The 26,267-nt window shown below is 48.6% G+C and overlaps 1 protein-coding gene across 1 annotated transcript in view; it reads left to right on the forward strand.

Annotated features, from left to right (window-relative positions):
* The window catches only part of LOC135912015 (uncharacterized), a 56,480-nt gene that overhangs the window by 13,595 nt on the left and 16,618 nt on the right, over positions 1-26,267 (forward strand). The window contains exons 3-4 of the mRNA XM_070520930.1: positions 6,609-6,688; positions 15,130-15,312. Of these exons, the coding sequence (XP_070377031.1) occupies positions 6,640-6,688; positions 15,130-15,312 (232 nt within the window). The 5' untranslated portion in view covers positions 6,609-6,639. The remainder of the gene's footprint in view (positions 1-6,608; positions 6,689-15,129; positions 15,313-26,267) is intronic.

Here is a 26,267-nt window from a genome sequence, read left to right on the forward strand (position 1 = left end):
ATCCTTTACAGGTGTGAGGAAAAAAATATGGGGCTTTATTAAGTTTTAGTTTTTACTTTCTCCCTCATTCACTCTAGAATTCTCTTGACAAAACAGTGCGGCCTAGCTTGACATTTCTTTTTCTTCCGCAGTAGTGTTTGCGGATATAGAGTGGCCGTTTCAGAGGGTAGTGGTGGTGCTGGTGGCGGTACTACAGGCGGGGTTAGCCTGGCAGACATGATTGGCAATTGCTCCGCCTGTGCGTCTCTTTTCGCACCAAATATGTCACCATGTGTCAGTCAGTTCTGTCTCTCACAGAAATGTGAAAAGAATACGTGATACTTCCTCGCGTACTACCCGTGGTTCTTCCGGAAAAAAAATTACCTGTTTGACGCGTTCGTGAGGCAATCTCTTCTTCCCACGCTGTCCAGAAGTGCCCTCCCTTCAGGACAGAAGCGCTTCCAGGGCCAGACGAAATGTTCTGTCACCCACTTCGTCACGTTCAGCGCAAGATGGAGAAGCAGTGCCGCCGACTTTGAACATCCATGCAGAAGTGTAGGCTGATCCTGTTCTTACTCTGTATAGGAAGGCGGCCTCCGCGTGGCTAAGTCACTTTACAACTCAAGGCTGACGCGGTGGTTTTCAAACAGAACGAAAGTATAAACGAATTCTCTCTTAACGAATTTGGTGATTCACCCGCGCTCTCACTGTCGGCTGCCTTGAAAGCGCTTCATTGGCGAAGGCATCTGCTCTTTCGCTGCCAGTGATACCAACATGCGAAGGTATCCACTGAAACTTTATCTTGATGCTTTTTCTGGTGATTTCTTTAATTCTGATATTGAATTGCCATATGCACTTCTTATCAGCCTGCAAATCGTATTGATTCCACTAGCTAACTGTGCTAGTGATAGTTGTTCACGCGCTACATTCCATAATTCGTCCAATTAAAAGGCAATATACTTCCTTCTAAAGGAAATTGAACTACTTTTTATTTGCGCCTTTAATGGAACTTAAGCCTTAGCTTGTCGTTCAGCATATATGTGGAGTTACGACACACGGTAAAACTTAGTAAAATTTATGCCCTTCAATATAGCGCAAACAAGTCAAGTCACGCGATGCATGGGACGGTTTTGATTCCCTGTAACGCACAGAAAAAATGAACGATACCTAACGGAACTCCCGACAACTGCTAGTAGAAGCGTTTGCTACCGGAAGGTTGAACATGCTTTATCGCAGTTTGTAGGACATGTTGATCTAAAACACGCCCCAGCGAAAGTGCCGCAACAAGTAGGTGAAGCTTGGTTTCAACAGTCCTGCTCACTATTCTGTTACGAAAATTACGTGTCTCTCGCTGTTGTTGCACGCCACACATTTTTCACACATTCGTCATTTTTGAAGCTAAAAATACGGCATAGTTACATTGAGCTGCGCACAGGATATACTGCGTGGTTGAACAGTATTCTTTTTCAGTTTTTTTTTTCTTTCCTTTATTTTTACGATTGTTGTCGTTCAAGCGTGCTCACTACACATGCATGCTGAAAGTAGAAAACGTATTGCGCTGCTATCTTCACGAAAAGGCACATTTTTTTGTTTAATTTAGGAAACGCATGGAACCACCATGAAAAATCTGAAACGGGCATTCGTGCGTTGGAGGCAGCTCCAAATTAATTTGACAACCTGGGGCTCTTTGATGGCCACCAAAAAGCACGGCAAACTAGCGTTTCACGAATTTCGTCCCCATCGGAACACGGCCGCCACTGCCGAGAGTCGAACCCGTGAACTCGTGCTCAGCAGTAAAACACCACTGCCGCTGAGCCACTGTGGCGGGTGCACTATCTCAAGCTGGAGAAATAGAATCTAGCAAATCAGTCGTACTCGCGCTGCTTCCTCCCATGTTTTTTTTTTTCTATGTCGTTCATGAGCTTTAAGTACACGGCTAACAGGTGTGCGCTTACTTTAATTAAGGGGACGCGAAAAAACAATTATGGCTAAACCGTGTCTACTTGCAATAGTTGTGAGGACACTGCTGAATCTCAATAATGGGCCTAAGTTTGTAGGCCGCTGCAACGGGGCGCGTTAACCTCGATACATATCCTGGTCAGCATTCGCAACTGGAGACGTTAGATCTCATGACATATATCTGTATTGTGGCTCGACATTTTCTCGTTTGCACAATTCGTGCTTTATCCAAATCATTGCAAAGTAGTGATACTCCGGTATATGAGCCACTTGTAACGTTCTGCTTACATCTGCAGGCATGCCGCGCACGCTTTTTATTATTTTTTTCGCCCGCCTAAAGCAATTCGCCGTTGGCAGTCGTCAACACTTTCGCGGCACGGACGAAACTGGATAAAGGAGCGATACAGGAGACCTGATACGTAACTCGATGAACGACGCCATGAAAGCCTTGTTTTCGCCCATGCTTCCCCTTGATTATCCGTCGTCGTTCGCAATCGCGCGTATGTCAAGACAACAATAATCAAGTCGACATTGAGTTCCTCGTACGAAGCTTTCCGAGTTCCATGAAAGCTTCTGGCGGCAAGTTCCGCGAGCAAAGGCGCTTGGATGTGATCTCATCGAAGTCGCTCGTTACGCCGCAATGCTCTCTGGCGGGCTACGGCACGAGAAACGTACGACTGCAGCAATCCGCTTTCTGTGCAGGGTAAACAAATCTCCGAGTGTGGCTTGGAAGCTTTTAAAGTCGATAAGCGTATTTGTATTCAGTGAAACTTCGCCTCGCGGGGCCAAGACTTTTCGCTGTTGCCCGTAGGAATTCACACATTCAGCAAAGGCGTTCCCCAGTTTCTATTCGACGTAGAGACGAAGTAGCCAGGATGAAGTGAATTACTTTCTTACTTTCTTTCGTTACTTTCTTTTTGCATGCCTAAGCGCGCTATCAATATGCGAACGTGGCGACAGAGCTTCACATCGGCGCCCCGCCGCGCCTGGGGATATATCACGTCTGCCAACTCTAGAGGTATTGATCCTGATGTAGACTGGCAGCTATATAGGACGAGACTGACGGGGCAGCAACCGAGATTTGAAGTGTGCGTCGCGAAGGAGCTCCTTCGCCGCCGCCAATCACACTTCGGCAGCATAGCAACAGAATATGGCTGGTATTTTGTAGCGATGCCTTTTCCGATTCTATGCCTTTTCAGGCTTTTCGCGCTTGGCCACTGGTCAGATCGACGGTCTGCCCACATTATCAACGCGATCAGGCGGCCGTGTGTGGTGGATGATAAGAATAGCATAGAACAAGGCATAAGGCATCGCTACAAAATAGCGGCCTATGTGTGTGCACATTGCCTAAGTTCTCCGAGTAGTTTGGGATTACTGGGACCCAGATAACCGCATTTCGTCTCCTTTTAATTTTCTCCTACTCTGTATGCCTTCTGTGTTTGACGACCTCTCGGAGTACGTCAAACAACGCAAGCATTTAGAAGAAGCTCTCCCATTGGACGCGCACTCTGAAGTCACAACACTCATGATGGCTAAAGTTGCGGTTGGTTGGTTGTACGCGTCCGTTTCAAACAACGCGCAGGCAAAACACCGGGACAAAGTGCGACTAGAAACCACTGGTCGATTGATTGATTGATTGATTGATTGATTGATTGATTGATTGATTGATTGATTGATTGATTGATTGATTGATTTTAATGGCACAAAACAATAAAATTGACTGAAAGACGACGTAGAGGAGAACTCCGGAATAATTTTGACTATACTTGCGGTTCCTTAAGGTGCATAAAATGTTCTGTACACGAGTGTATTTTGCGTTCCGTCCCTATCGGAATGCGATCAACGAGACTGGGAATCGGACCCGCGACCTTGTGCTCAACAAGATAACGCCACAGCCACTGAGACACTGCGGGTGGTAACTGTATGTGCACAGTACTTCGCGTCAAAACCCGGCACATGGAGAAAGAGAGCAAACAACAAATTAGACACAACAACAACAACGAAAAGAGAAAAGAAAAGTAGGGGGGGTGGAACGGGGAATTCAGAATAGTAACGTCTGCTGTCGGGCTAGTTGGCACATGGCTAGAAATAGTTCTAAGCTCAAAAATAAGATATGGGCAAGTGGCTTTTCTATTTCTAGAGAATTTAGAAAAACCATTTCTACAGAATTTAGAAATCTTACAAACCGCGTTGTCGGTTCCCTTCCTACAATCGAGCCCGCTGTCGTTTTGTGTGCCAATAATAAATGTCAGCGCCTCCTCTAATGTTGAAACTGAGGGCGCCCTAACGCACGTGTCCGCACCAATCTGCATCGTGGCGATTGCTTCAATGTTTTCCCTTTCTGTACTATTTTTAATGCGCTACGATTCTATAAATACTTCTGAACGAGAAGAAAAGGAACCAAGGGGCTCGGTTTGCGTAAGTCACAACCACATAAAGCCAACAGACAATGACAAGAAAGGAAGCATAGGGGCAATTGCTTATTTCATTGAAATGTAGAAATTAGAAATAAATGAAAACGAAAGTGGACGAAAAACAACTCCCTGCTGGTGGGACACGAACCCACGGCCTCGCATTACGTGCGATATTCTTAGCAACTGAGCTACTACGGCGCAGTTTTCGCGTCCACTTTCTTGGGTATTCATGCATGTGTACTGCAGTTAATCCTGGGAGTATTAGCCGGCGCCACCACTCACGGCCTTCTGTAAATACTTCTGCAACACGAGTGTTTGTTTCATTGCGATAATCTAGGCTCCCAGGATTGCTGATATGTTTGCTGTTGTAACTATGTTCACGTAGCCAAGTATTCACGCATCTTCCGCTTGCCTATATGTAAAATTTTTCGCATGAAAGTGGAATACCGTATACAACTTGTTTGTCGCTTCCAACGATTCTTTTTTAACACTGGTTCGCAGGCATTCGCCTTCCCGAGCAAAAGAATGCAGGAGTTTCTATGTTGTATCTAAGCGTGAACCGAGCGCTCAACGTTACCAAGCACTGAGTGTAATAACAATTGTACAAGAATTTAAGGAGCAGTTGGCAGAATATCTTATGTGAAGCGGATCAGGGCTCGTATTCACAAAAAGTCCTTACTCTAAAAGCTTCCGCGTCACCCACAAGGGATGTAGGACATATCATTACCGAAGGCGATCAGCCAATGAAAAACAGCACTTACGAACGAAAAGATTTGTGGATTCGGCCCCCGTTTCTTAGGTACGAATGAAACAAGTTGTACATAAACATCTAAAAGAAGGCGGCGCAGCTTTGTTTCAAATAAGCAGGCATCCATTACACGCAAGGATAATATAATCCAATTATGTTGCTTTGCCAGTTACTTGTCTGTCCGTCGGTCAGTCGGTTGGTCGGCCCGGTGGTCCGTTGGTCGATATCTCGCATTTAGGACAGAGCAAACGGCTAATATAGATAGCACGGAGTTAACACACAAAATGGAGTCCGGGAGCCCATTTGTGTCCTGCGTAGTAAAACATTAAATCAGCCAGCTTAAAAAGCGTACATCCTGTAAAAGTGAGTGATGTTCAACGGCTTCTTCGACTTTCTTATATTCGTCACATTCTTGGGTAGCTGCGTATGCACGACCGTATGCTCCGGCTTATGTAGCACGGAATTATGACCGACGAATTATGACCAGTGAGCACACCTCTGTTCTGCGTAATAAAACACTATATCAACCGCATAAAGCATGTACATACACCGGCTCATCGGTATCCCTGAAGGACACACACGATTTCATAAATTACCGCGCGGCCGCACAGTATTCAACGGCTTCTATTTTTTCTCAAATTTCTTACATTTCAACTACCCCATTCTTGGGCAATTTGGTATGTGCCCACATGGTGTGTGCCCATTCTGGGCAATCCTACACAATGGGCATGTGTCACTGCGACATAAGCGGTATAGGTTCCTTAATTGTATTCTAGTATGTGTCACACTTTGTACCTAGGCACCTCTCCTCACCGTTCTTCCATCGACAAGTATCGCCTTCGTCTTCATGAAATCACTGCATCGACGTCTCACAGTGGGCATATTCGCGTGAACTACTGTTTGCATTTCGACATAACTTGTGAGCACTGTAAAGCACAAACAAAAACATTGCATGAGAATACGCCTTGTGTAGGATGAAAATGTGCACAATTGTAAGCATCGCATTCAGTTGTATAGCATTAGTTAACCGCTTCGCTAATGCACTTCGCATAGATCCAACGCAACATGTGCGTGGGGTCTGCATAATATTTTTTTTTTCTGAATCATTTTCTCAACTATAACGTCTACATTTTTTCTTTCTGTTTATATTTGAAGGCTTGCCGTCTGTCTTCAGCAGACAAAAAAGCGCCCGAGTGCTGCTGGTACTTACACCCCCTCCCCGTGTGTCACCCGTAAGTGGCGACTCGACTAAATGAATGCCTCAGTGTCCGAGTTGCAGTTCGGTGAGGCGAACTACGTCAAGACGACGTCAGCAGGGACAGTTCGCGAGAACGGAGCACAACTTGTGCGAAGCCCAAAAAGAAGCCTTAAAAGCGTGCGTGTGCGTGTGGATCGCAAAAGACACTTGCAAAGCCTTTGCAGATGGTGCACCAGATTGGTCGCCAGTGAACGGCGCTGTAGCCTCGAAGAAGTCTCATTTTATCTCCGGGGTTGGTCTGTCTTTGCAGGAGCAGCGCGGTGGAGCCTTGGACGAAAGAAATGTATCCCATCCTTTCCTTCATCGTGCTTTACGTCCTCGCAACGAATAGTAAGTGACCTCATAGAGAGGGCGGCGAAGTGAACTAAATTACTTTGATGACACGTGTCGAACACGGTGAAGAAATACACACAAACGCACACACACACGAGCGAGCTTGCTCAAACACATACTCTGAAAAAAAAAATCTTTATGCGATATGCGTTGGCGCCACGTGGAACTGTCGTAACTTAGCAAACAAACAAATTTAAACGAAAGACCGCTAGAAAGGAAACAGTGCTATCCCTGCATAATAACGTTAACAGCAAAGAGAAGGAGAGAGAGAGAAAAAAAGAAGCTTGATTCAGTCATCGCTAACGGAGGAGTACTTCCAGCCGAAAGTTTTGAGCTGTTTGCTCGCTGCGTCAAACTTCTGCTTTTGTACGGAAGCAGTGATTCCGTTTTCTGTGTTTTATTTATTAGCATTTTTTTTCGCGCAGCCAAAAGCGTTCCTTAAAAGCTGGTTTTCCTGTCCATCCCAGGAACTCTTCAATAGGACCAACTTTACGAGGGAGCAAAACGATCAAGCTTTAAAAAAGTTTCCCCATGGATAGAATCGAATAAATCTCTCCTCTTCAGCCTGGTCTATATGCTTTTACATTATATATATATATATATATATATATATATATATATATATATATATATATATATATATATATATATATATATATATATATATATATATATATATATATGGTCCCGCCCTTTCGCGCGCAGGCGCAGTTTAAGTTGCACCTGCTCTAATGCGGCAGAGCCCGCCTTTCTCTGGTTCAGTTTTTTTTTCTTTGTTTCTCCTTTTTCCCAAGAAAGATCCTGTGTGGGGCTTTCGTGTGACTCAAAATATTCATGAGTTTTGCGATCGAATCCTTGTGCATACGCTGACGCGTGCTGCTATACAGAAGTACTAGCAGACGCCTGTTTGGCTTATTTTAGCTCATTTGGTTGAGTGCTGCCTTGACAGCCGGCTGGAGGAGCATTCGACGGAACGGTGTGACCGACTATAGTTCCTTGTTCCTTCAGAGGAATCTTTACCTCGGCAGTTCCTTAATTTAAATGCACGGAAACGAAGAAACTTTCGGTGTCCGCAGGAACAGTTTTCATTATATTTGTTGCTTAAAGGATAGGTTAGAACCTACCGACTGTCGGAAGTAGGGGCCGAATTCACAAAGCCTGTTGTCAGGAAGTGCTGTTTGCCATAGGCTGGCCGTTTTGGCTAATAATATGAACCGACATCACGAGTGGTTCGCGTTTGTTCTTACAAACACCACTAGTGTAAGACCTTTTTCGCGAATACGCGCCCTGGGGCCTAATTCAAAACGTTTTTCGTTCGTGGGCGTTCTTTGTGATTGACCGGCTGCTTTCGCTAATGACATGTATAGCATCAGCATTTGATGAAATTTTTTTAGGGGCAAATCTAACGTAAGAACCTTTTTATAAGTACGGGACCCTGAGGCCGAGTCCACAAAGCTTTTCTATCATAAGTGTTATTTGCTATTGGCCGACTGATAACGTACTCAACATCAGGATTCGCAGAAACTTTATTTTGCGAACAATTCTAGCGTAACGTGTTCTTTTCTTTGCTTTTTCTTTTGTGTGTGTGTGTGAATTTGGGCCCTCATCTTTCATTTCGGCCATCAATTTCTGTTTGATTTCGTAATGTTGATTTCGTAAATGTTGATTTCAAATGTTGATTTCGTAAAGCTACGCAATACAGTGTAATAGTTTTGTGCAAGCGCTAAACTAACAAGTACATCATATTTGCCCGCTTTAGACGATGTAGCTCAGATAGTTTCCAGAATTGTAATATCTGTTTTTGGTCTAAGATTACGGGAATTGTAAACTTCGTGCTTCAGTAAATTGGAAATTTACAGATTTACGCTAATCTGTCTAAAACCTTCTAAGCCCTAAATCAGGATTCTGATTCCAGCAGTCGATAGAGTTCGACTTAATCTCTTGAATTCAACAAATCTCGCTAAATTTGGTTTAGTGTTTGCATGAGGGAATTTCTTAGTTTCCGGTGTATAAGAATGTGGAAGTCGGAGTTCGCGTCGGCTCAAAGCTTCCTCCTCAAGCGGCCTTGCATGTCCAAGACAGAGTAGAAGATTCGGGACACAGGTGCTGTTAGCGTCCCACTTCCTTTTGGCGTGGGCGCCCGACGTATCGCCCGCGCGGTATAACCGCCCCTTTAAAGGGGTGGAGACATCAAAATTTTCGTTCATGCGTTTGTTGATTCAAACGTTGCGTCATGCTTCAGGGAGCATGATACACACAGCGGGATTCATATATATCCGATAAATAATTTAATAATAGCATTATGATACCGAGCGATTTCGGTTTAGATTTCTGGACTCTGGAGGATGCTATGACGTCACAGAGGAGGAAACGCAACATGGCTTGGTCACGTGGGCCACAAAAAATAGTGACGTAAAACTATGCTGCGTCGTCTGCTCGCGCATACGCGTGCTCTGCCAGCAGAGGTCAACTGGCGATTCGAAGTGCATGTCGCGATTATTATCATTATTGCGAAGAGCGACAACAACGGTAAGAAAATATTGCGGCTTGTGAGAGTCGGTGATTCATTCCGAAGCGCCGTAAGCTTTAGCTTCGACGTGAACCGGAAAAGGCCTAGCCACGATATCGGCGGCGCCGAACCATCAGAGGCGGTGAAGCTGCCGTCAGTGCACAGAATGACCACTCCTCGGACGCTGTTTGGCCGCTTCGCCGTACGGCTGCCGCACAAATGGGTCCCGGGTCCGTGCTCTCTACGGCTAGGTAATCTTGCCGTTCGCGAGCAAAACCGCCGTCGTACGGGGGCCCGCAAACGGCGTGCGGCGAGTTTCCGTGCCGGTAACGTGGACGGGTCTTCACAGAAAGGCCAAGCGAAGGAGAGACCGCTCCGAGCTGCCGAACTATGCGACTATGAGAGGAGAGAAGCGGACAACACGAACGCCGCATATCCTGGTCCCTTTCGGAGTCGGCCGGCTACTGTTTTACACTCAAACGTGCAAAGGCCCGTCGGCACGGCAACTCGCCGCACGCAGTTTGCCATTCGCGGGCCGCCGTGCGGCGTTCGTGTTGTCCACTTCTCTCCCCCTGTGTCCGTGTCTGCACGCCTTACCCCTTCTTTGCATTAAGAAAGGATTTCTATATGCCTGTAGCTCGGTCATAGTGGAGGCTATGCTCGGTCGCTCGGCTCAGCAGGCTCCGTAATCGGCATTTCATCGCTACTCATCATACGTCACGTTTTTGTGCTGGTGTGCTATGACGTCAATATTTTCGTTCCTCCTCTGTGACGTAGTAGCTGCCGCGCTAGCGATGGATCTCGACTACGAGAAGGAGTTTTTAATGGCTTTTTGGAGCTGAATTAAAATTATTTTGAAATGTTTGCAGCGTCCGATACCTCGTTCTGGGTGTCCTTGCATACGGAAGCAGCCTACAACATGCTTTCTATAGCCTCAAAATTTGGTGTCCCAACCCCTTTAATCAGGAAAGTGTGAAACGGCTCGAATGGATAGGCCGCGGGTTTCACACTATAATACCTAATTATAGAAAGGTGTCGGCGCATTACAAGTGCCGACGCGGGAAGTATTCTCGCCTAATATAGGTATGCTGCGCAACTCTATCCCGAGCTCGATTCTGTGCGTGACGCATGACATTCAGAACTGAGGTTAAACAGCGCGAATAAAAGAAGGATACGAGGAAACATACCACAGACCAGCTAGCCCTCATCGAGATCTTACTAAGACATTCAGAAGCGGGTTGAACCTTAAATTTTGAGGCCCCGGAGTGCTGTCATGTTCACTTAAAGAAAGAAAAAAGAGGCAGCGTGCTTATCGCTTCACCGAATGATTCTGTTAAATTTCCCGGAAAAAAGGGCCGTTCTTGCAAAAAATGGCGGCCCTAAAGCCACCGTATGCAATGGAAGAAAATGAAGCGGTGCGGCCTAGCTTGCAACGACACTGGAGGTGGCGGCGAAATGTCATCCTGATTCTCCCGCACGGACCGCGCGTTATTAAAGGGCGCAGTTGCAATGATTCCACGCTATAGTGTACAGAATCCGGAGAGGATCGGCGCTCACCCCAGCATTGGCTTTATGATCTGGGTGCGCTAATTGTCTTCTCTGCACAGACTGCAGTGAAGCGGGCAACGTGGAGCACTACATTTGGCACTGCCGACGCTTCGATATGCAGGGAGGAAGGGATTACTTGTGCGATCTGGAGAGAAGGGGATCTCCACACGCGTGTGTGTAAGACATCGCGGTAGGGCCGCGGTTATAGTGGTGAAACGGAGTGCCGCGTCTTCTTCTCGCGCATTTACGCAAACGTGAACTAATGGAACAATGGTAGCGCGATTTGTACTCTGGCCAACCGTGACTGACAATGCTTGTCGCGACGACGCCATCACAATTGCAATCGCGCTGCACGGTTGTCGGCTTTTTCAGTGGCCTAATAGCAGCAAACCAATGTGGTCGGAGGTCGTTTTTTTTTTTTTCAGTGAATAATACTCGTGCAATCTGAGGCCCGGCGAATGCCGTACTCACCAAACCTTTCATACTGTTAGTCGCCCCACAACGCACAGTTTGTGTACGCCGTATATAGACCGGCGCACATCGCATGACGTGCCCTAACAGGTACCGCACACTTTGGAGAGTGCTAACTTAAAGCGGAACTAGCTTTACTGGCAAAAACAGAAGAAGAAAAAAAAACTGAAGTTATATTTGGCCGCGCCGAAGACCCACTCGGATTCGAGCTGCAGCCTCGCAGGTCCGCGACAGGGCGCTACTCCATCGCGCTACGGCGCCAAGCGACGAGTCTCCCTTTGGCGCTGTTTGTCGCCGGCAGTGCTTGAGGGGGTGGGTAAACACGCGGCTGGGACACTATTCATTCGGCCGAGGCAAACATGCAGACGTGTTTTCCATGGTCTTGTTAGGCGTGCATCGAGCGTCTCGTCCGCGTGGAGCACGTCACGCCGACAAACTCCGCCCTCGAAGGCAGTGGTGTGGAAGCGGGAGAAAAGTGGGAGGGGGTAAGGGAAGGAAAGAGGGCGGACGGCGCCTCAGTCTGCGGAATGACCACCGCAACATCGAGACACTCAGGCTGAAGAGTGCAGCGGTGGCAGAGCAAATATTTCGAGTAAGCTTGGTTACTCAGCGAGCTACCACGTCGCACGTGGAAAAAATAACGAGAAGTAAATTCGTTAGTCCCAACCACATGAACCCAACAGGTGATGAATCCAAAAAATCGTGGGGGAAATTAACTGGCGGTCCAATTTACAGAGCATTTTGTTCACAGATGTTCTTCGCCATTGGCCGACCGCCATCGCTTATACAATGTCCGACATCACGATTGCCTGCCATCTACTTTTGTGAACAGCTTTTGTGTAAGAACGTTTTTGTCAGTACGAGCCCTGAGGCAGTAATCACAAAAAACAAAAGCTCTTAAGTAAGAATTAAGTAAGTAAGAGCAAATTGCAGCCAATCCTGTTGCTGGGCGTAGCATTGGCGAAGGCGGTCGGCCAATGGCGAAGAGCATTCGCGAACGAAAAGCTATGTGAATTCGACTCCTGATTTTTCGTTGTAATGTACAAATATATACTTACATTTGTTACACACACGTGCACACACGCTGACCTCTGGTTCGTAACCTGTCTCGCCTGGGAATTTTATTGGCTATGGCCCTACGCTGCGAAACAAAGGTCGTGGGTTCGATCCCGGCCATGGCGGCCGCAATTCAATGGCGGCGGTATGCAACTGCGCTCATCTACTTAAATTCCGGAGCACGTTAAAAAACTCCACGCGGTTAAAATTAATCCTGGGTCCTCCACTACGGCGTGCGTCATTATCACATCACGGTTTCGGCCCGTACAACCCCAGAATTGTTTTTTCGTTATATGGGCGTTACTTCTTTGTTTATTAATAGCTCTTTTTATGATGTTTATGAAAAGTCAAGTTTTCATGTAATCTAAAGCATGTCATCGGAAGTAGAAAGCCTTGCATTTAGCAGGGTTGACATCTTTAGCTTCCATTAAACTGTCTCTCTCTTTATTGCCACTACTCGAAATAAATGGCGAAAACGAGTCACGTACACAAATGAGTATACCGTGACTTAAGGGGGCAAAGGAAAGTCAAGGATGTAAGGCAGACTTGCGCGAGGCTCGGACTCACTGCGATGAATGAACGTGAAGTCAAAGATCCGCGTATGGAGCCAGGTGGACGTGGTTTCGTATTCTTTCATCGTCGTTCACAGGACGCGTGGAAGCGAGCATTGCCCTATCAGTCTAGGCGCATAATGCCATTTACTTGTTCAAGAAGCTGAAAGGTTGTGGTGATGAAAATGGTGGTGGTGATAAACTTCGCCGAACATGGCCTGCCAACCGCAGCCAGTTTTGTCTCACCGAAACTGTAAAATTGGGGTTAAGCAGATATGGTTGAATCAAGAAAACAAATGCATCCTTCTCATTAAACTACATGAGTAAATCAATCTTTGCTAAGAATCGTAGAAAATCAGTTTTGGTGGCTGTGTCTGCTGTCGTTAATGTCATTTAAATAAATGAAAATGTAAATGTATCTGCGTCATTAAAGAAAAAAAAACTACATTTTCCGCATAAGGTGGGGAGGGGGGGAGGTAATGCTTTAAAGGGTTCACGTACTGCAAAATTTTGAGAAACACTGTATAGAGCTATGCTGAACTGCACTTCACGGCATTTCCTGTTCCTTTTTATTGTTTGCTTATTGTTGGTTTTTTTTTGTTTAAATAGCACACAAAGCGTTTCAAACTCAAGGATAACCCAAATTTAAACGGAAGCACAAAAATTACGAGAAAGAAATTTGGTAGGGGGAGGGAGGGGAGAGAATCCGTTTTCTTTCCCAATATCATTCCGACAAGTACTGTTCTGTTGGTTTCCCCGAATGGGTAAGACTGAATACACTGGTCATTCTACATGCACGCTGACTGCCATTATGAATGTTTCTGTCATATTTTGCCAAATTTATTCATGGGAAAAAGAACAAACAGATTTTCCGTTGACGCTTCAGGTGTAACTAAAAGTGACCTCAAGATCTCTGCAGTATTTCTCTTTAAGGAGTTTGCAACGTCGTCTATTCGAACATGCAGTCTCGCTGTTGCAGAATTCGGCCAATTAAAATATGCGGAGAGCTTGCGTGCACAGTTGTGCTCCGTTTTTAATTTCCCCAGACGGAAGTTCTGTCGGCTTAATGCGCATCCAGAAATGCCTACTTAGCACCACGTTCTCGCTTTTTAGAATGCAAATACAACTAATTTTTGATACAGTATGATCTTCCATAGCAGGAGTGTCCTCGACACTGGATGCTGCAACCGGAAAACTCAAGGAGGTTCGATCGCGCTGCTACAACTCGCACTAGAGATTGATCGTGAAGGTTCGTGGCGTACCTATTTTATAGAAAGCACCAAATTTAAACATTTGTTGTTCAAAAAGCCCTTGCGGTTCTGCCATCAATGTTCTGGAGCACGCTATACTTCTCTCTTTCACCCTTTATTCCTGCCTCGTATATTCGTATTTGAAATGTCAGAGGGTGACGGCTGCGCTAATACACGTACTCTACAGGTACTCGTCGCGAAGTGGTGCACTGGAGTCTGGCGCGCTCAGGATTACAGAGATTAGGCTCAAATACAGGTGTCTAGTGTGCTTAAACGCTCGTTTAATCATCATAGCCTTCCTATATATTTATTCATCGATAATAGGTCTTTATCATCGTATGGTGACTTTCACTTCGTATTCTACAAAGAATAACAGAAATAACGGCAGGATCAAACACACAACAGAATTAACAAGTAACAAGCTTCTTCGTGTTATCGTCAGTATAACGCTTAGTGCAGACAAGATGTAATGAAAAGAACGGGCCTTGCGCCCTATTCGTGCGCAGTTTAACGGCCATATTGCGCTGGAGGACACGACTGGTGGATTCTCAGGTGAGAGGATCTTTTGTGTCTACAGAGGGTGACGAGTGGGCGCGTTATCTGAAAATTTTTGACCTTGGGCGATCGCCACTAGCACCATTTTCACCGTTCCACCACACAATGCGTTGGAAGCCCTCCGAGTGGCCAGGAAAGCAAGAGCAACTGCCAAGGAGGTTTTAGTGCTTGAGCGCAGTGCAGGCTGGCATTACTATTACTGAATTCTCAGCGAATTAGTTAGGGTCACTGTGAAAAACTTAAAAGCACTGAGGAAGGACTAGACACAAAATATGAAATGTACAGGACGAGCGCTGCGTGTTTTTCCTAGTGTTTTGAACTGTGTGCTGTCATGCATGCGTATATTAAGTGAAACATTCACTCGTTTTCTTTGGCTTGCATACATACACACGTAGAACAGTGGGCAATAAAGGCAAAAAAAGAAGTGGCGACTCAGTGCCGCACAGATGTGTTCGGCCAGCGCCTGGTCATGTCGCGTTCGATGGTGCGCGCTCGCAGGGGCAGCCCACGGCCTGGACTGCTTCAAGTGCGTGTCGCTGGATCGTGAGAACCCGGCGTGCGAGGACCCCTTTCACAACAACTACACGGCCGACCTGCTCGAGTCGCCCTGCATGTCGTCGCGAAAGAATCGCAACGGGCTCTTCCCCGCCACCGCCTGCATCAAGCTCAACGGCGTCTACGGTAAGCGCGCGCCGCTGGGCACACGCGGATTTAAACGCAGCGTCCTTTGCGTGCATCATTCTTCGCATCTTTCTTTCTCGTTTTTTTTTAACATTTGCAATAACAATAACCTTGTCCAGCCTTCAATTTTCTTCACATGAAACAAACTGAATCGTGTTATCGATTTTAATTTCTATCACATTCACTTTGTCGCTCTGGCCCCCCGAGATGGTGCCTTCAGATATCTATCTCACAAACGCAATAAGTTTCACCCTTGGTTATCTCGGTGGCCCGAAATTCCAGTCGTTAAAGTGCGAACGTGCTAATCCATCACAGAAGACGTGCTACCAAAATGGCGTTACAGTCAATTGTGTAGCAAAGAGGAGGGTCCCCCATCAAACACACGCTGTAGCACTTGCTCAGCTGATTATAAGCCTTTACCACCCGACATATCGTATAGGAGTCTGACGAACTGGAAGATGCCTAAGAGGCCACAGGAAGTCGCCATATACGAAGGCTGAATTTGTCTAGAAAGAGAAAGAAAGAAAACTATTTTCGCAATCTGGAACTTCGGATGCTAGGTCTCTTTAGCGCGACGTACTTGGCCCCTTCTCCTCTGTGCTCAGGCGTGTCGAGTCGCAGTCTCTTTTAAGGCGATAGCGTTAAGGGCTCCGTGTCGCAGAAAATCCGGCGTTGGCGTCCCGCGCCCGGCATTCCGCGTTGGACGTCGTTTCGGCAAAACGAATTTCGAACGGCCCATACCCAGGCCCTCGATGTGGCTCAAGGAAGTTCTTGAACTAATTCAATTTCTCGAGCTAAAATGCGTAGAAAAATCGTAAAGTACGACTTACACATGACCTACAGACATGAGAGTGTCGGATTGTAAATTTAATACACGAGAAAACATAATTCTGTTAAGCGAGAACTCAAACCCCTTTACCGGTGTTTCTACCAATCGTAGACCGGCCACGGCGGCCGCCATTTGCGCGCACCGGCGCGCGAATATCTTGAAGGCCATGGAGCGGCGCGCCCGGTTCCTTGCAACACCACCACATGGCGCTCGCCTACGTCGCATCGCGGCGGAGTGGAGTTATTCACAACGGAGGAAAAGAACTAGGAGAGAAAGAGAAAGGCAAAAGAAAGACAGGAAGGCTAACCAGAAATTATCTCTTGTTGGCTACCTTGTACCGGGGTGGGGCAAAGGGATGCGATATGTGAGAAAGAGAAAAAGAATTTAAAAAAGTAAACCCACACACACATACACACACGGTACAGAACTGTTTCTGTGGGCACTCTAACACAGTCTGCGAGGGCGTTACTAGTGTCACACAGTGTCACCGTCCCATCCTACGTCACACAGTGTACAGTCACAATTTCTCACAAAGTCCAGTGTCTTAAATAACGCAGCAGCGCCTTAGCGTCTCGCGCTGATGTCCGCGTAGGCGTTTCCAAGGGTGTTGTTTTCCGTGATTGGGGGCGCTTGTCCAGTTTGTCTAGGGTGGCTGAGAGGGCTGCTCTTTGTGGATTGAAACGAGGGCACTCACAAAGGAGGTGCGCGATTGTTTCGTTGCACCCGCAGTAGTCACAAAGTGGGCTCTTGCCCATTCCAATAAGAAAGAAGTGCGCATTTGAAAATGTCACTTCAAGCCATGGATGGACTAGAAGGGTGCAGTTACGTCGTGGAAGATCGGGTGGAATACGGAGCTGTAAATTATAGAATCCAGGGTATGAAGGCGTGCACTTGTGAATTCAGATGAATTCCATTGAGCTAATGTTAGGTCACGCGCAAGCGCGGAAAGTTTTGCCGCTGCGTCGGCTTTCGAAAGAGGAATGGCAACGTAGTTGACGCCGTCATGGGCAGATCGGTTAGCTGCGTCCGCTTAATCATTGCCATGTATGCCACAGTGACTAGGCGACCATTGATATATTATATCGTGTCCTTCGTCAACTATCTGATGGTGGACTTCTCTGATTTCTGCGACGAGCTGAGAAGATTCGTGGCGTAGTGCTGAGAGTACACTCTGTAGGGCTGGCTGCCTTAGAATCACAAAAGATTGACCATGCATAGCGTGGTTCCTCCTAAATGAAATGAAGAGCCGCACGCAGGGCTACCAGTTCAGCAGCTGTCGTTGATGATATATGTGATGTTTTTAGCTGCATTTTGACGGATATTGGTAGTATCACTACAGCGGCAGCTGAACCTGCAGATGTGACTGAGCCATCGATGTAAACGTGTACGCGGCCACTGTGCACCTCATGTAAGAGTTCTAATGTGGCTTGCTTCAGGGCAAACGACGGCATGTTAGCTTTCTTCGTGATTCCTGGGATGGTGAGGCATATTTCAGGTTTGTGCAGGTACCATAAAGGTGAGGATGGTCTTGCTGCAGGCATGTAGTTCGATGGCAAGGAGGTATTATTGGCAACAATTATACGACTGAAAGTTGTGTGTGACCTTTCTGGAGGTAAAGCAGCAAGATGGCGAGAAGGTAGCCGAGAAACGTGCCGAATATGCGCCCTGAGAGCGTCGGTGGCTGAGTACGTTGATATTGTGTGATCTCGAGCTATGAAAATCGTTGCCGCTGTATAGACGCACACTTCTGAAGACCGAGACACGTCCTTAGGGCTTGAGCTTGTAGCCCCTGGAATACACTCAGGTTTGTTTTGCAGGTGTTCCCAATCACGGGGAGGCTGTATCTTGCGAAGCCGAGGAACAAGGCGTTATAAAGCTGCAGCATTGACCGCACCGATGTGCCTCATGACTTTCCACCGACAAATTTGAGAGGGAAAGAGAGAGAGAAATAGAAGACAGAAAAGGCAAGGAGCTTAACTAGACGCACGTACGGTTTGCTACCCTATATTGGGGGAAGGGGGTATGGGGATGAAGAGGGAGAGAGAAGCGCGCAGTTTCGCGCACGGTGGAAGGTTCGCACCGAGTCTACACACGGTTCCCAAGACCTGTCGACTTAAGTCTTTCAGGAACACTTTCGTGGCTTTTCTGCCACCGAAGCGTATGGCCAGGGTCCAAGGATCTTCATTATGGAAAATGGTCTCCAGTCCAGCTGGTTCAGTGCTACCCGGAGAACTTCGCGCTCGACGTCGTATTGGGGACAGATACATAGGATATGTTCAATCGTTTCTGTGGTTTCGCAAGAGTCGCACATGGGCGCATCCTCTATTCCAATGCAGAACGAGTAGGCCTTCGTAAATGTCACCCCGAGCCAGAGGCGGCACAATACTGCCGCCTCAGAGCGGGAAATTTTCGATGGCACTTGTAGCTTTAAGAATGGATCCAGCCTATGAAGATGACACTTAGGGAGGTTGGGAGAAGACCAGTATTTGTGTGTCATAGCTTTAGCCGCAATATAAAGCTTTCTTGCAGCGTCGGTTCTTGATATGGGGATTGGAACTGGTCCGGCATCCAGATGGGCAGACCGGCAATGCCGGTATGTCCAGGTAGCTACTGGAATATGATTTCATGCCCTCTAGCGATAGCCTAATGGTGATCTTCTTTTATTTCACATGTCAGCTGCTCATGGGTTCTGATATAGGGCAAAATGCAGACTCTGAAGTGCTGCCTTAGAGTAGCAAAAAATTACCCATTTCTGAGGTGTCTCGTGTAGGAGATATTTGACAGCAGCACGCAGGGCTGCAAGCTCTGCCGCTGTTGATGTTGTCATGTGGGACAGTTTGAACTTGATTGTGGTTTTCGTAGCCGGAATGACAATGGCGCCTGAAGAGCTGGTAGGTGAGACCGAACCATCAGTATAGATGTGCACTCGGTCCCCGTATGTCTCATTGATTAAAAGCAGCGTCATCTGTTTCAGAGCTATTGTTGGATTATTAGCCTTTTTTACACCCGGAATACTTAGGTGCACTTCAGACTATTGGAGACACCACAAAGCTAATGAAGGTCTTGCTGCTGGTATGTATCCTAATGGAAGACAATCTGGAAGGGTGAATATAACTTCAGAAAACGTTGCACGTGGTCTCTGCGATGGCAACAACGCCAAGTGATGATCGGGGACGCGTGAAAGATGACGGACATGCGTCCTGAGACAATCCACCGCAACGCATGTTTGGATGGAATGATCTTTTGTAAGAACAATTATTGCAGCTGTTGATGCACAGCGAGGAAGTCCTAAACACATGCGCAATGCTTGGCCCGGTAAGCTATCCAATGAGCGAATATTTGACTTGCACGTACTAGACAACACTGGAAGGCTGTAGTGTAAAAAGCCTAGGAATAGAGCTCTGTACAACTGAAGCATGGAGCGTACAGATGCGCCCCATATTTTCCCGCACATGAATCTCAGTACCCCAGCAATCGACAATAGTTTTTTCTTCAGGTGCGTGCAAAGAGAGCTCCAGGAAAGATTTCGATCGATTATTACACCTGTAATAAGGCGATTTATTACGAGGCACTGGGCACAGTCTGGTAGCGCTGGCAGTCGACAAACGCTGATCACGCGCACAGCCGCAACAAGAGCGCCTTCTTCATCTTCCTCTTCATCACAATTGCCCCCGGGAGAGAAGAGGAGCCATCCTGGCGACTTACGGCGTAGGTAGGATGAGGGGGTCATAGTACGGCTTAAGTCGGTTGACATGAACCGTGTCACGCCCGCGATGCCTATGGTCGGGTGAAGGTGTCACAGGTTCTACAACATAGGTGACAGCGGAGGTACGGTCTATGACGCGGTAGGGGCCATCATAGCGTGCAAGGAGTTTGGTCGAAAGGCCAGGGCTGTGAGGCGGGACCCACAACCAAACAAGGGAACCAGTCGGGAAAACTGGTGTAAGCGCGTCACTGTCATGCCGCAGCTTTTGACGACCTTGAGCAGCGGTCGTAAGGGCTCGCGCGAGCTGCCTACAGTCCTCGGCGTATTTGGCTGCTTCAGACACAGGCGTGCATTCGGAAGCGTCGGGTCGGTATGGGAGCATTGTGTCCATAGTACACGAGGGCTCTCGTCCATACAGCAGAAAAAAGGGCGAAAAGCCAGTGGTAGCTTGTGTGGCCGTATTATAGGCATACGTGACGAACGGCAAAACAGTGTCCCAGTTACTGTGATCCGAGGCGACGTACATAGTCAACATGTCACCGAGTGTGCGGTTGAACCTCTCTGTCAAGCCGTTCGTTTGCGGGTGGTAGGCTGTAGACTTGCGGTGAACGATGCTGCATGCATCGAGAAGGGCTTGGATGACTTCGGACAAGAAGACACGGCCCCTGTCGCTGAGCAGTTCGCGTGGTGCGCCATGTCGAAGAACGAAGTTCCGCAAGATGAAGAACGCAACTTCGCGCGCAGAGGCTGCCGGGAGTGCGGCAGTCTCGGCGTAGCGCGTCAAGTGGTCGACACCTACAATTATCCATCGGTTACCCGAGGAACTGCAGGGAAGTGGCCCGTACAGGTCTATGCCGACGCGATCGAAGGGCCGAGCCGGGCAGGGCAGCGGCTGTAGCTCACCAGGTGGGCGCTGTGGAATTTTCCGCCGTTGGCACGCCGTGCAAGCGCGTACGTACTGGCGCACGAAGTGATACATGCCGTGCCAGTAGAAACGCTGCCTTAGGCGAGTATACGTTTTCAGAACACCGGCGTGACCATTATGAGGAGCAGCATGAAAATAAGCGCATATGTCAGAACGCATGTGTCGTGGTATCACCAGGAGCCATTTGCGACCATCAGGCAAATAATTTCTGCGGTAAAGAACGTTGTCGCGGACAGTAAAGTGAGCGGCTTGGCGACGAAGTGTTCGAGAAGAGGGTGTGGCGGATGGGTCGTGGAGGAAATTCAGCATAGTTGAAAGCAGGGGATCCTTACGCTGCTCGTCCGGCATATCAGCGACGTTGAAGGCTGACATGGATGCGAAGAGCGGAGACAATGAAGCCACATCACAAGGTAGCGGTGATCGAGAAAGCGCATCGGCGTCAGAGTGCTTTCTGCCCGATCGGTAGACAACGCGGATATCATATTCTTGTAAGCGGAGTGCCCATCGCCCTAGGCGACCTGACGGATCCTTCAACGAGGACAGCCAGCAAAGTGAATGGTGGTCGGTGACAATGTCAAAAGGGCGACCATATAGGTATGGACGAAATTTGACGAGCGCCCAAATAATGGCCAAGCACTCCTTTTCTGTTACTGAGTAGTTGGCTTCTGCCTTCTTTAAGGTGCGGCTCGCATACGCGACGACGTACTCGTCATAGCCGTCTTTCCGTTGTGCGAGGATTGCACCAAGTCCGATACCGCTGGCGTCCGTATGTACCTCTGTAGGCGCTGTGGGATCGTAGTGTCGAAGAATCGGTGGCGAAGTAAGTAGGCGACGTAGTTGCTGGAAGGCTTCGTCACAGGAAGTTGACCACGCGGAGATGCCGTTAGTAGCGGTAAGCAAATTGGTCAGTGGTGCGATGATAGTCGCGAAATTGCGCACAAAACGCCGAAAGTAAGAGCAGAGCCCTATAAAGCTGCGGAGTGCCTTAAGAGTAGTGGGCGTCGGAAACTCTGCGACCGCGCGAAGCTTGGCTGGGTCAGGAAGCACGCCGTCCTTCGATACAACGTGACCCAATATTGTTAACTTGCGAGCAGCAAAACGGCACTTTTTGATGTTAAGTTGGAGACCAGCAGAGGTGAGGCAGGTGAGTATCTCACGCAAGCGAACGAGGTGCGTCGGGAAATCTGGCGAAAACACCACGATGTCATCAAGGTAGCACAGACATGTTTTCCACTTGAAGTTGCGAAGGATGGTGTCCATCATGCGCTCGAAAGTAGCGGGCGCGTTGCAGAGCCCGAATGGCATTACGGTAAATTCGTACAAGCCATCGGGCGTGATGAAAGCTGTCTTCTCACAGTCATCATCTGCCATGGGCACTTGCCAATAGCCGGAGCGAAGATCCAAAGATGAGAAGTACTCCGCGCCTTGCAAGCAGTCGAGGGCGTCATCAATCCGAGGCAGCGGATAGACATCTTTACGAGTGATCTTATTGAGTCGACGGTAATCCACACAGAAGCGTATTGACCCGTCCTTCTTGCGTACTAATACTACAGGAGACGCCCAAGGACTGTGGGAAGGGCGAATGACGCCACGGTGCAGCATGTCGTCGACCTGCTCGTTAATGATCTTTCGCTCGGCTGCCGATACGCGGTATGGTCGTTGGCGTAAAGGAGGATGGGAACCAGTGTGTACGCTGTGAGTGACGGTTGCCGTACGTCCCAGAGATTGTTGGTCACAGTCAAACGACGAGCGAAAATTCTGAAGAAGCGCGAAGACTTGCTGGCGATATGGAGGCGGCAGATCGGCGTCTACGACAGATTCAAGAACGTCTGACGACGATGACGACAACGATGATGATGATGATGCGCATGGCACGGGAGAAGTGAGGGCGTCGAGTCCATAACAGGCCGTGTCGTCGGTAACATCGAGAATGTGAAGCGGGTCAAGGGGCTGAACACGACCGAGTGATTCGCCGCGCAGTAACGTCACATGGGAGTGAGACGGGTTACACACAAGCATTGAGGATAATCCAGACGCAGTGGTGAGGACGGCAAATGGGAGAGGTAGGGCCTTGCGACGGAGAAAAATCGGCGACGGTGTAAAAAGCACTGTAGCGTCTGGCGCGGTAGAGCAAGAGACGGGCACAAGCGCACACATGTCGGGTGGTATGTCCGTATCGGACACAATAGTGAGCTTGGAGGCTTTCTGTTCAGAAGGGTCAGGCAGTGGGGCATCGGCAAGCGGGAAAAGCGCTACTTCGGCCCGGGCACAGTCGATGATGGCACGATGATGAGACAAGAAGTCCCAGCCGAGGATAATGTCATGTGAACATGATGACAACACGAGAAATTCAACAACATAGACAATGCCGTCGATGACCACCCTGGCAGTACATTGAGCGAGCGGGGCTATATGCTGCGCAGTCGCGGTGCTTAGAAGCATACCAGACAACGGCATTGTGACCTTATGGAGGCTGCGACAAAGCTTTTCGTCGATAACAGAAACTGCAGCCCCAGTATCAATAAGCGCAATTGCGGCGGTTCCTTCGACCAAAACGTCCAATAAATTGCGTGGCGACTGTGCAGGCCTTGTAGAAGTCGCGAAGCTTGCAGTTCGTGCCTGCGGAACTGCAGCAACTACACTCTAAGAAGAAAAGGAGGAAATGGGGTATTGAGGTTACTCCTTTAGGGGAGCAACTGATCTGCCACAACCATTCCTCCCTTTAGGGGGTAAGTGCGAGGGGATGAACTGTTACTCCCCATGCCGTTACTCCTCCGAGGACTAACAGTTGCTCTTTTCCGATGCTCCTCAAAGGAGTAACGGTCATTATTTCCGATGCTCCGCAAAGGTGGAATTAATGAAATTAGGCATTTATACGCTAATAAAAAAGATTACTGAGCTGAAAAAAAAGAAAAAAAATGGGTCCGAAAGCAGGATTCGAACTCACGTCCTCGCGCTCCCGTGTTAGCTAGTCTAACCACTGCACCACGGCAGATTGCTTGACGAGACCAGGAAATTGAGACAGGTTAAGCAACGGAACGCAGGTGCGGCAATGTAAAAGCGACTCGGCATTTTGTGCATGTTGTGCGGGGAGAGTGTAACGTTGAGTGTACTTGCAACCATCAGTGAGTGCGAAAAGAAATATGCCCGAGTATTCTTAGGGTGCTTTAAACTGAGGCACTACACGATGTAAACGTGTAGCGAGCTCAAACGGGGCACCTAAGACGACAGAGACGGACAATTGCTCTGTCGCTTAGTGTGTCCCGTTTGAGCTACACATCGCTTCAGTTAAGTTCGTAATCTCCTTGGAACGGAAGGAACTTAGGTACTATTGACCAGCAAAATCTGGCAGTCTATCAATGACTTGCGCGTTTAATTTCTATCGCTCACTTATGGGGTGCGCACGAAGGGCATGGCTCTTCACATTCCAACTTTAAAGAGGCAAAGTGCTGCTTTGCATGTAGTTCAATGGACAGTGCCCGAACTTCGAACTATTCACGATTTATAGACAATACAGTTTTTGCCGCATCACTGCACGACATGGACGAAAACAGCGGAGCGCAGGGGGAGTAACTGTTGCCGCTCGTCCTCCCGTTCCTCTCTTTCCGACCAGGGACTAAACACTTACTCTCCAAAATTTGCACACGGCACGCACATCCATGCAGTTACTCCCTTGAGGGACGAAAGCGCCCTTTTTGGGACGAACTGCGCAGTTACTCCCGTTTTCCCCGGAATTCTTCTTAGAGTGTAGTTTCCCTCGCTAGGTGACTGGCGGCGACGTAAGGGGGAAAGTGAGCGACGACGTGGTGATGGCGAACGATGGGTGCCGACAGGGCGTCGAGGAGGCGGCGAAAACTCGTGGTCGGGAAGAGCCGCATGCCCGGTGGTGTCATGGGAATAGGCATATCCAGGCGGTGCGATAGTAGCGTTACCAGGTGGCATGCGACGATGGCAGAAGCGCGCAACGTGGCCGGCGACACCGCAAGCGAAGCATATGGGTCGGTTGTCGCGCGTGCGCCAAGGGGTCTGAACTGGGCGTCGAGATGGAACGGGAGGCGACGCGGGAGGAGGTGCAGCTTGAAGTCGCATTGGCGCCGGAAACGAGAACGTCGGCGGCGCAGGTCGCGCGGCGACTTCGGCATAGGTCAGAGGTGCAGCCACGGGAGGGCAGGGGTGGGCGAAAGGTAAAGACCCAGCAAGTTCCTCGCGAATGGCCCGCCTAATGGGAGCAGCCAGAGATGTGTCAGGCTGGGGAGGTCCATCATTGAGAGGCAGCATAGACAATTGGCGTGCCACCTCCTCACGAATGAAATCCTTAATCTCAAGAGAGAGCGATGCTGCTGGCATGGTGTTCGAGCGAAGTGTGAGGCCCGAGAGAGAGTCGCCAGGTGCGAGAGCGCTGCGCGCAAGGACCCTTTGTCGACGCAGCTCATCGAAGCTCTGGCAAAGAGTGACGACAGCTGCCACAGAAGTAGGGTTCCGCGCCAGGAGCATTTGAAATGCGTCGTCCTCGATGCCCTTGAGGATGTGCTTCACCTTGTCCTCTTCAGTCATGGTGGAATCGACGCGGGCGCAAATATCGACGACATCCTCTATGTAACTTGTATAAGTCTCGCCGGGCTGTTGAGCCCGCTGGCGGAGGCGTTGTTCTGCACGGAGTTTTCGCAAGGCTGGGCGACCGAAGACTTCCGCGAATGCAGTTTTGAAAGCGGACCAGGTTTGCAGTTCCCGTTCGTGATTGTGGAACCAGAGGTTCGCAACGTCAGCAAGATAGAAGATGACGCTATGGAGCTTCGTCGGGTCATCCCACTTGTTGTGTTCACTGACGCGCTCGTAGGTAGAGAGCCAGTCTTCTACGTCAGTCTCACCTGATCCGCTAAAAACAGGAGGGTCCCGCTGCCGTTGCATGGCGCCGCACATGACAGGAGCGGCAGATGCGCCGAGTGGATTGTTGGGAGCGTCGGTCATAGTAGCGGCTGGAGCAGATGTTAAAGTTCGGCTGCGAAGTTCCAGGGCGAGGTCGGGGAGTGGAGCACCTTCCACCAAATGTAATAAGGCGATTTATTACGAGGCACTGGGCACAGTCTGGTAGCGCTGGCAGTCGACAAACGCTGATCACGCGCACAGCCGCAACAAGAGCGCCTTCTTCATCTTCCTCTTCACCACACACCCAAGAATCGATGGGTCTTTTCATTGGTGATAGTGTGTCCATTAATGGAGACTGGGTATGGTGTCATAGGTTTACGTGTGAATGTAATCAATGCCCATTTCTCGGTCGATACAGTCAAGCCTTGTGTTTGAAGGTATGCTGATGTCAAAGTTGCTGCCCGCTGCAATCGCACGCGAACCTGAAGGCGGGTTACCGCAGATGTCCAAAGGCAGATGTCACCTGCGTATATCGAGAGGTAGATTGTTTTAGGTAAAACTTCAGCTAGTCCAATGAGTCACATTGAACAACGTGGGACTCAATACTCCTCCTTGAGGCACGCCGCAGT

The sequence above is a fragment of the Dermacentor albipictus genome, chromosome 1, assembly GCF_038994185.2.
Source record: "Dermacentor albipictus isolate Rhodes 1998 colony chromosome 1, USDA_Dalb.pri_finalv2, whole genome shotgun sequence".
NCBI classification, from domain to species: Eukaryota; Metazoa; Arthropoda; class Arachnida; order Ixodida; family Ixodidae; genus Dermacentor; species Dermacentor albipictus.